The sequence below is a fragment of the Cornus florida genome, unplaced genomic scaffold, assembly GCF_030987335.1.
Source record: "Cornus florida cultivar Cherokee Brave unplaced genomic scaffold, ASM3098733v1 CherokeeBrave_3.0.0_Hap2_Chr08, whole genome shotgun sequence".
Taxonomy (NCBI): Eukaryota; Viridiplantae; Streptophyta; class Magnoliopsida; order Cornales; family Cornaceae; genus Cornus; species Cornus florida.
In genome coordinates this window covers 69,178,898-69,190,082 of record NW_026775578.1, presented here as the reverse complement: position 1 = coordinate 69,190,082, position 11,185 = coordinate 69,178,898, and the positions used below count along the sequence as shown (strand labels likewise).

Genomic DNA, 11,185 nt, shown 5'->3' with positions numbered 1-11,185 from the left:
TGTTCGTTGTAAAGTACATACGGGGCTGCCATCTATATAAAGTTATAAATCAAGCCTGAGAACATCAACATAGAAAGGGAAAGAATCCAAGCAAAATTAACACCAAGTGCACAGAGAAAACACAGGATTGAGCTGGTGGATAGAAACAGTTTCAGTGCCACTCAAGAGTGACTTCCAAGTTTTATAGCCAAACAACTGTTGACATAGCTTTTTCACGTCAGAATTTAACACTAAAAAACAAAATATAGTTTGCACTTCGCATTAACCAATATTCTTGCTCATTTCATCATTCAGATGAAAGCAAGAATGCCCAGCTAGGGATGGCAATCCACCTGCATAACGTGTATGTAACTAAATGGGATTGAAATAGTTTAAACAGATGGGAAAACTCAAGAACAGCTCTTAATTTCTTCGAATTACATATACCGATAGATCAAAATGAGGAATAGCTACTAGTATCTCTATGAATACATATTTGACCTTTATAATTGACCAATAAATAAACTGTAATGCACGAACTACCTGCGTGTTACAACTTACAACTGAAATTCTCTCTACACGTATATCTTATAAGAATAGGAATATGCTAGCCACCACCCTGGCCATAATTTACTAGATCTTTCCAAGCACATTAACCTTTTCATTCGCAGAAGCAAATATTGACTAGCTAACAGCAAACATGTGGACAGATCATGAGGGTAAGGTTTGGCTGCCATCAAAATCTCTTCTTATGATTTCAAGCACCAGCTCATTCCATGTATCAACAGGGCCAGGCATGCACCAATGTAAGCAATCCTGTGGCGGGGGCTTCCCATCTGGACCACGCTTCGTGATCTTATTTGGATCAGGGCTTCTATATGGCCCCGGATGCCCATCATGGCGGTACCCAAAGGCTTCTGTGATATCCATCAGTCTCAATTTTGATTTGTTTGCCACCTTCTTGATTGCACGGTTAAAACCACTCACCTGTTTCTCATGCATTATATTTGTAAAACCATTCTCCACTAATTGACCATCTAAGACAGGCCTTACCTTCCCGGTGCATGATCCTCCAGTATTCCAGGCACCACCCTCATAATGATCAGGTGAAAAGGAGCGCACAATGGTCAGGCCTGTGTAATTTGGATGTGTACCCATGGCAGTGAGAATAGTTTCAACAGATATTCCAAAAGCTTCAATGTTGTTAATTTTCTTTGGTTTAGACTTGTCAGGCCACCACAACTGTCCTCCCACGATCTGATTGTTTAAGATATAGACTGATTTCTTCGCAAACCAGTGGCCGGAGGAAAGGACAACCACATCAAAGGTTGGGATCAATTCCATGAAGTTGTCATCGGGAGCATCAAGGTGGAGCTTGTCCACACCTTCTGGAGCAAAATCAAATGGCTCTGAAGTTCTGCGGACAAGCCACGAGGACCATATCCGGATTATCATTGTTGATGTTGACTTGAAATAATAACGCTGCATCCTTTTGTTCCCCCGGTTTTTTGGAACTTCAACCTGAAAATAGCCCATAATTGTAAATTGAGATGATCAGCAGATAACAATATTATTAGGGAAGTGATCAAAGTAGATGATGACAAAAGCAGCAATTATCCAGTTTGAGCAAATCACACTACACACTTAGATTGGCCAGATCCAAGCACATTCATGTAATGTTCTTGCTTAACAAAAATAGAAATTCTTTTCATCTCTTTCAAGGCTTGAAACATCGAACTCCCAACTTCCAAGCCCAAGATAGACCTCTACATTAAGAAGCAAGGCGACTTCTAAGAAGAAGCAGTTATGTCATTAACGTGTCAGATACTAACTTTCTCACACTCGCACATGTTCAGACATATTTGCAAATACGTGACAGGAAAACCTAGGATGTTAGATATGATGCCATTTTAGCATTAAAATAGTATAATTTTTTAAGAGAAATCAAACTAACGGTTTATATAAATTAAATAAAAAGGCAAAAACGAAATTAGGAAAAGAGATTTAATCAAATAAGTGGCATGGGCTAAAGCAATATACAACATGACATGATTTTTGCAGTGTGTACACTTGGACTTGGTTCATATTTGAAGAAGAAACAGAAAAAAAAAAAAAAAAAAAAAAATATTTATCACTTCTTTTGGTGAGTAAATTGTATCATTTGCAAGGTACAATACATCAATTCAATATCTGCATCTAGTATTCACAAACTGAGCTAGACCTTCATTTGTGATCAAAGGAAGGATATACTACTTAAACAAAATTGACGAGGACTAGCCAAACTAAGTAAAAAAAAAATTTCAGAGTCTGACCAGAACATATTTGAACTGAGCCTACAGAATTGGGCCAGAACACCAGCAATAGGGGTTCACTCCCAGCTCATGTTTCAACTAAGCTAGACTAGAAAGTTCAAACTAGCAACTCTAGATGCTATCAATCCAGACTAACATTTAATTATACAAAAAGGGCAGCCCAGTGCAGTTTTACCTCCGCATGCTGAGGGATTGTTTCCTGTTTCGAAACCGCGACCTCCAGGTCACAGTAGAGCAATCTCACCTCTGCACCAGGACCCACCCTCAGACAAACATAGGATTATATAAATTGTGCATATATTTTATTTCTCTTTGCATGCTGATTTAAGTTTTCCATACTGCTTCATGTCTGATGCATTCTATCATCACCATGTTAAGTTCTCTATTTATATCCCCAGATTATGTAGATTTTCTTCAGTAATAGCCCCTTCCTATATTGATTATAAAGGGAAATGCTCCCTCTCTATTTCAGAAACCTTCTAGCCCATTTCCAATTCAAATCACCCACTAAGGATTTCTGGTGAAGAGCAAACTGTAATGTGAAACCAACCTAAACAAACAGTATCACCTTTTCCTAGAAAAGAAAAATGCATAGATGGTACTCTCACCCCTCTAAAATATCAATTATTCCAAAGATAAAATGAAAAATTAACCTCATCATTGAAGGGTATTTTAGTCATTCTATCTATATATAATTGCAATTCAGTGCACTTAATGGTGACGAGACAAGGAATAGAACTGTAACAAACTAAAACCACAAAAACATAAATTTAAAATATAAAGTATAAAGTATGTAACAAAATTCAGCAATCAATGAAACAAACCATATGAACGCCACATAATCTTCCCCAAACTGGTTTGAACTGCCATTTTACATACTGCCCTCAGCACATTACTTTTTTTATTATTTTTTCTTCCTCTCTTTTCCCTTTCTTTTACTAGAGGGGCGTCCCGACTCCCTACCCTTTGGAGTATTCCCTCTGAACATGTGGTAGGCCCCAAATGTCACATACCAATTTTGTTCTCAGGAGAACCCTAATGAAGTTGCCCTCGGGGGAATGATCAAACCCAGAACCTCCACCTTGCCAAGTGTGGTTTTTGACCTAAAATTCCACACCCATGGACTGTAATTTGCAACCAGCCTTGTCAGCAAGTTTAATGAATATTTTGTAGTTCACATTTATATATAAACACACTATGGCAATAAGAGAATTCTTTAATTAGAATGAGGTTGGGGTATCACTGGAGCAAACTACACAACCCCAATTATGAGAGAATTTCCAATCTTGCTGTTAATATCATTATAGAAAGCTCTATACATGCCTGCCAAAGGATGCACATCATAGATTCCATCTGGTTCCGAGCAACCGAGTCACCAATGAAAGCTAGTGTCTTCCCTCTCATCAACTCCAAAAACTTCTTCGCATCAAAACGCGGGAGGTCACATTGAGCAGGTTTCCATCGCCAATTCTCATATTCCTTGTCAGGCCTCCCATTTCCCTGGCAGTTCTGCATCTGCGTCAGGACAGGGCACGAACCATTCGTGTATAGCGGTCCAGTTGAATCATATATCCATTTTCCATGGTACAGATCACAATCTACATAATAAACAGCAAAGAGGCAAATTAAGAGTTATGAAATATATATATATTATTATTTTTAAAAATAATAAAATAAAATAAAAAAGCAAAATCTTCTGACAAAATATTGTGCTGACGAAAAGTCACAAGGCCATTAGCATCAAACTACAAGAAGGGAAATATAACTTTTCTATGAAGAACGAAATGGTTTACAGCAATAGCAAAGCCAGGAATTTACCCTAGTGGGAGCAAACTTGAACAATAGGGCTAGCCCAGTGCACGAGGCTCCCATCATTGCGGAATGTGGTAGTAAATAAATTTTAATGTTAATCAATACAGTAAGAACATTTATAATTGTTCTTGACAAAAATTTTATATTTTGAAAGACTACAAAACAACCTCATTATCATTCATTGGCATTAAGTATGCCTTTTTCAATATATACGGCCAAGCGAAGTTAATTGGTTGAATGACATAATGCACTATTTTACTATGATAATAGGTAAAAAGATCATTAGATTTTGGAATTTATGCATTTACAAGGTTACAGTTAAGTATTCAATTTGTGAAATCTAACATTCTTTCAATTTAAAAAATTTATCATTTAGATTGTGGCTCATTGAATTGGAAGAACTCAAATGTCATGCATTCATAATGACACTGTTCAATTGTGAAATTTGGCACTCGGATATGTGGGTCTTAATAAATATCCACTCAAAGATTTTGCAATCATTTTAGACTACATCATATATTATTTCATAGTGTTCGCAATTTGATAAGATTTCGAGAAATGCTTTACATAGAATATATAAAATAACAAAAATTATCTGGATCCTAATTAATTAAAAGGGAAAAAAAATATCTAGCCAGCAAACACAAGTCTTCAACCCATCTAGGAAATAAAAAAATTTGATCATCATCATCATTATCATCCTTGCCTTTATCCCTAAGTACAGGGATGACTACATGGATTCTCTTTTTCCAAATAAATCTAGCAAGCAAATACAATTTATAGATTAGCAAATATATAAGGTTTTCTCCAATAAAACACAAAATAATATAGATTATAGAGAATATAAAGAGTAGAAATACAGAACTTTAACCATAACTTGAGTGGGAAAACGAAAGTAAGAGAAGAAAGAAAATTTCTAACCTTAAGAACTTGGAATATAGAAAACTAGACATAGTCAGATACTCAGTGAAACGTCCATCTCTCTCTTTCTCTCACAGTTAGATGAGAAAAAATTAACTACTTTTTCATTTTGAACTTCAAGACTTGAAGTTTTTTTTTTTTTTTTTTTTGCCCCAATTTTGATTGGGGGCATATTTACCATTAGAAAAAATATATAGACAAAGAACTAATAAAAAAGATTTGAGTGGGGGCTGCTGCCTGACTAGAGCCCATGAAGCCACTGGTTTTCAGCTTAGTATGTAACTTCTGTCACAAATGCTTACCAAAACATTGCACCCTAGACAAGCTCTTCAATGTTGAAATAATAAGGGGTTAAATTGCTACATGTTTGAAGAATGAAAATAGATCAGCTTAGAATGTAGAAATATATTATTCTCCACTTAGAAATGTAATAACTTTCAGCTTAGTACATCACATTATATCTTTTTGCATATTTAGCTACCTTGGCTAGTATTTAATAAAGGGAATTATAAGTAGAAAATCTGAAGTGCCATATGCCACCATATCATCCACAAAGAATGTTAAACAAACCCCATAGTCGCTGCTATCACTGTCCTTCGTGCAAAACCGATGGTCAAGACAAATTAAACCTTATGCTTGCAAATTATGAGTTGTTATTGTTGACCTTGAATCAAAGGTTTTTGATGATCATAATTCATTAATGATGTTCTATGATTACTAATGTCTTCTTGAGTGAAATTACAGAGCAAAGCATTCATCAAAACAAGCACTACAATACAAGGACAAAACTGAAGAAGCAACACCAAGGCATGAGCAAAGGACCAAGCAATCAAAAGTCAAAGTCAAGTCATCACAAGATATCAAAATGGGGTTAGCTAGGTCGGTGAGTTTCTTAGGAAGTTATCTTAAAGTGTACATGAATATCTTGAAGTTCAAACTCTCAAACATTATGCATATCATCTCAATCACCATGACTAAGGAACAAAGGACTTAAGCATATCCTTATCTGAAAATGTGAATCCATTTCGGTCTACCGAAATGAGAAGCACTTGTATATCAGTCTACCGAAATGAACCAAGAGTTAGGATCAAAGCTTCAAGTTATTTCGGTCTACCAAATAAATCATCATTTCATTTCGGTCTACCGAAATGAATATACAGATCCAACTAATAGTTATTTCGGTCGACCGAAATAACTAAAAGTTCACTTCGGTCTACCGAAATAGATATACCGAGAGGGTGAAGTTCAATCCTGAAACTATTTTGGTCGACCGAAATAAACACGGGTTCCTCTTCGGTCTACCGAAGCTGAAGTACTGAGAAGGGTGTCCAAACAGAAAACCATCTCGGACGACCGAAACTCAAGGGAGTTTCACTTCGGTCGACCGAAGCTGCACATTTCAAAATTCTAACAGGCATTTCTGTCTTGGGGTGTGTGTCCAACAGCTAGAAAAGTATCAGACATCATCTGAAAGTGTATATAATGACTGAATAACTTCATAAAAGATTGTAGCATTTATTGAAAAAGATCTACTAGCAATCAAAACTTTTCATCATCATTTTATACACATCATATATAAAAAAAGAGAGTTGAGCTTCAAGTTATTTATATATACTCTAGAGTGAGCTAAATCTTGTACTTCAAATATGAAAGAGAGATCATCTTGTACTTCATCTATATATTTCAAAAACTTGTAAGAGCTGGTGTGGCTCAACGAAGACTAAGAGAAGGTGTATCTCTTAGCACTTAGAAGCTAGAAGGTGCTTCTTGTAAAAAGTTTGTTCTCCACCCGCAAGGAGAAGCCTTAGTGAATTGGGAAGTCTCAAGAGGGGTTTTGAGCCGAGGAGTAGGAGTTTCCGAACCTCGTTAAAATCGCTGAGTATATGTTTGCAACTTATATCTTTATCTCTCATATTTATTGCTTCATGTATGTCTTGATATGCCTCTTCATAAATATTGACAATTAAAGCTTAAATTCAGTTTGCATCATTCAGTATTTTCCAAAGAAGTTAAGTTTAACTTTAGTTGATAAATCAATATTGAAAATTTGACCTTAGTTTGCTTAGACTCTATTTACCCCCCCCCCCTCTAAGAGTCTATACTTGGGCAACAGTTATTCAAGGGAAGGATATGTTGTTAAGACTAATCATTATCATCTAAAGCATCATGCTAAATAATAATAATAATAATCCAAGAATCTAAATGAATTTGCATAGAGATGAAATCATTTATTAAAATATCAACAATTAGAAATTAGTCATATATCTCTCAGGGATATACTGACTCCACAGCATCCTGTCATAAAATAAGAGGGCTTTGAATAAGCAGAAAAACAGAAGTATGTTCTTTGAAGAACATGATAAACCAAGTAGACACAATCTCAGGTTTTGATGAAACACACGAAAGCAAAGATATAAAACACTTCCAATCACTTGTCACTTTGAAATATGTGCTCTAGTCCAACGCATGTCTTTTCAATCAATTAAGTCATTTACATAAATATCTGATCCCACTATTCTTGATCAAATTTCCTAATTTTTATTTTATAGAAAAAATTTGAAACAACTAGAAACTAATGGTCGGTTCGGTAAGAGGGAAGAGTGGGGACCAACAAGAGGGGATAGATACAGTTTTCATTCTTCAGTAGGAGGGAAAGGAGAGAGAAGAGGAAAGGAAAAGGGAAGGAACCATATGTGTGTTTGTGGGGGGCGCGTGTTATGTTTTGGCCCTTCAAAGTTCAGACATCTTCTTCAAACTTCATATGTAAAGATATAATGATAAAACTTAAAAAAAGGTTTCCTTCTAGTCCAACCTATCAAAGGAGAAAAATGCAGCTTTCTCCTCTAGAGATTTTCCATATACAAAGAGAGAGATTGTGGCAAGTAATTGTAGTTTATAAAACTCTTTTGGCTATTTTGTTTTTACCTTTCACTAATGAAAGAATTTAAGTAAATTTTCAGGAAAGGGAGAAATGGAAAGCGTATCTCATAAAGAGATCCAGATAAATCAAGGAAAATCAACGGACTAAAACCATAAATAGACAATTTGACCAATAAAAAAAATGGTAAATAACCAGCAGCTAAATTAAGCAATACAAATAGCAAGTTACCATTGATGGAATTAGTATTAGTAAGCTCGTTCTTTCACATGTTCCAAATTTGTATATACGAAAAAGAGTACAAATAGAGGACCAGCTGCTAAATATTCCAAATTAATATATAGAAAAGGCTAAATAAAAAAAATAAAAACCTAGAACATGTATAATGACGGTACAAATAAAAATAAATAAATAAAAAGAGGGTAAGATTATACCTGAATACACTGCACCACTCCGGCTTCTTTCGCCAGGCGCAGGAGGTAAAGCTGGTGCACCCTCCATTTTGGAATAAGATGAAACAGGGTGTCTATCATCTGATCCCGTCTGTATAATAGTGGACTTATCTGGTAAATGCAGGGCAGGAGATTTCGTATTTTCCACGTCCCCTGTACCATTAGATGACACAGAACCTTCAGTTGCTTTCTCTTCCTGTGTTATACCAGAAGACAATGTGGACATAGGTGCCAGTTGATCTGCCATGTCCCCCCTGGTGCTCGATATAATTGGAAGACCTGATGAATTCACTCCCTCCTTTTCTCCCTGTAAACTAGATGGTTTCTCATATGGCTGTTTTTTATCAATCTTGTCTACAGGCGACCTCGACAAATTTGCTTTTGTCAAATCATTAATGTCCGAATTACGGTATTGAGAATCACTTGGAGGTTCATTGTCCCCTGACATTGCTAAGTCAAAATTTCTCAAACCTTCAACAACATTATTATCAAGGTGAGAATCAATAACTGTTTCATTGGCCCTTGATATTGTACTTATTCTTCTAGAATAATCAATATTGTAGAAATACCCACGAACTGTGGACCCAATTGGTTGTGAGACAAGAACCACCGAACCCAACATTAAGAACATAGCAAGTCCTCCTATTGAAGCTGCAATCGATAAAAGAGACTTCCGATACACCATAGTTTGAGACCCCTTGGGAGAAGCCAAATTCATGTCTTTCCAAAATAATTCTACAGAACACATGAAGTTTCTAATACTAGCTCAAGTACTTGATTTGGTTACACATCAATCAATTTGCAAAATGTAACGAAAACTCCATCCTAGATCCAAATAATTATCTTCGGAGATAGAGCCAAAGAACCTCTAACAGTCTAATTCGTTCTCGAATCAGCTTAATATACTTCGAAGATCCTACGTTTATGCAAAACTGCTTCTCTAAAGACGCCACTATTGGCAAGATGCCAAGTGATTCATTCACTATAAATCAGCAATATTACCTCCAAATCTCCTTCTGGTACATCAAGAATCCAGCGTATATTCCTGCAGAAGCATATGCTGCACAATTTTTCCAAGAATAAAAAAACTAGCAACGATTGATCAAAGCAACAAATATTAAAACATTAATCATATATCAAACACACAAAACTTCCAATAAATACATAAAACTGAACCTAACCTCTCGTATGGTTGAAAGACAAAACAAATCAAATCCATATACTGATTTTTTATTTTTATTTTCATTGTAATTTGAGACCTAAAATGAAAACTCAAACGCATCCTAAATTCAACTTCCCTGAGTAAATTTCACAATTACTGTGAATTCCAAACGATAACAACATCAGTCTGGAATTTCCAACATTTTCCAGCGTTTTCTCGGCAACCAAACACAATTGACGATTTGTTTGTAAATTTTCCAAAACATTATAAAGAAAGCAAAAATATACAAAGATCTCGGAAATTCATACCATTTCTTACGAAACGAAGCGCCAGAAGCTTCTCTTGATCCGAATCTCTCGGAAATTCGAAATGTCAGAAGAGGCAAATCGCTTGGCAATTGAAGCGCGATGAGATAAGGAGATCGAATTGACACAATTTGGTGGTAAAGATGCAAATTCTATTGTATAATTCAATGAAATGAAAATGCTAAGACGTGTCTACGTATACATACACAAATATATACTACAGTATATATATATATATATATGTATGTATGTATGTGAGTGTGTAGAGAGAGAGTGGAAGAGTATTAAAAAGGATGACCGTCTTGTCTTGGATCGGTAGAGAGATTTGAGTATTATGATAGGAGAAAATTAAAAACGACTGCGAGAATATAGCGCTTTTCAAGCTTTAAAATATACGTTGATGTCCACACTGTCTCTATCTGGACTTACTATTTTGATGCTTCCAATGTTTAATAGTCTTTTGGAGAAAGAAAGAGTTGGTCTAGAGAGTGAATATATATATATATATATATATATATATATTATATCATGCCTGGAGAGTAGGTGTGGAAATTCGCGTAGGTGTGGAAATTCGCGTTCGTGGGTTGTAGGTGGTGTCTGTGTTGTGTGGATATATAAATATTATATTAAATAGATAAATTTAAATTTAATTAATTTAATAATCGTTTTAAAAATTCTCAATACTAACCCAAGTCGTTTATTTATTTAAATAAACGTGTTAACTCGTTTATCAAATCGGAGACATTTAATATTTAATTAAATATTAAATAATAAAAAAAATTATCATAATTAACTCAAATATTCAAAATAAAATAAAAATAAATCATAAGGCATAGATAAAGTTTATATTGAAATTACTTGACTATCCATAATAATTGAATTTAAACATATTACATAGTTCTTATTCACGATTATAACATATTGAGTTAAATGGATCATAAACGAATTACACAGGTTGAACCCTTTAACCTTAACCCGACACGGTTAAGTAAATGGGTTAATCATATAGATCATTTTAGGACCCAAATATGTTTATGCCAAACCCAAACCTTTTTAATTCATGTCATGTTATCATGTCGTGTCGTGTTGTAATTTGTCACCCCTACCGAACATGAAAAGAATTACTTCATATAAATTAGATAATCACGATATTCGGATCCGGAAAAAGCAAAGCATGTCCACAGTGCCCTCATGCTAGTCATGTTATTGGCGTTGTACTGTTAGTCAAAAGCATTACACTATCTTTTTTTTTATTTTCAAATGAAATTATAAAAAATTTCCTAACTATATAATGTTTTATTCGTACAATTTTTTATATCATAATTATCTTTCCTGATTAAGATTCTTGATAGTAAAATGAAGAT

General features: G+C 34.9%; 1 protein-coding gene across 1 annotated transcript; it reads right to left on the bottom strand.

Moving 5' to 3' along the window:
• Positions 1–378: 378 nt before the first annotated feature.
• LOC132271960 (protein YLS7-like) lies at positions 379–10,300 on the bottom strand. The gene is made up of 4 exons (XM_059773473.1): positions 9,825–10,300; positions 8,337–9,414; positions 3,615–3,889; positions 379–1,500 (listed from the first exon to the last, which is right to left on the bottom strand). The coding sequence occupies exons 2-4, from the start codon at positions 9,100–9,102 to the stop codon at positions 691–693; spliced, it is 1,851 nt and encodes a 616-aa protein (XP_059629456.1). The 5' UTR covers positions 9,103–9,414; positions 9,825–10,300; the 3' UTR covers positions 379–690.
• Between the last annotated feature and the right edge of the window lie 885 nt (positions 10,301–11,185).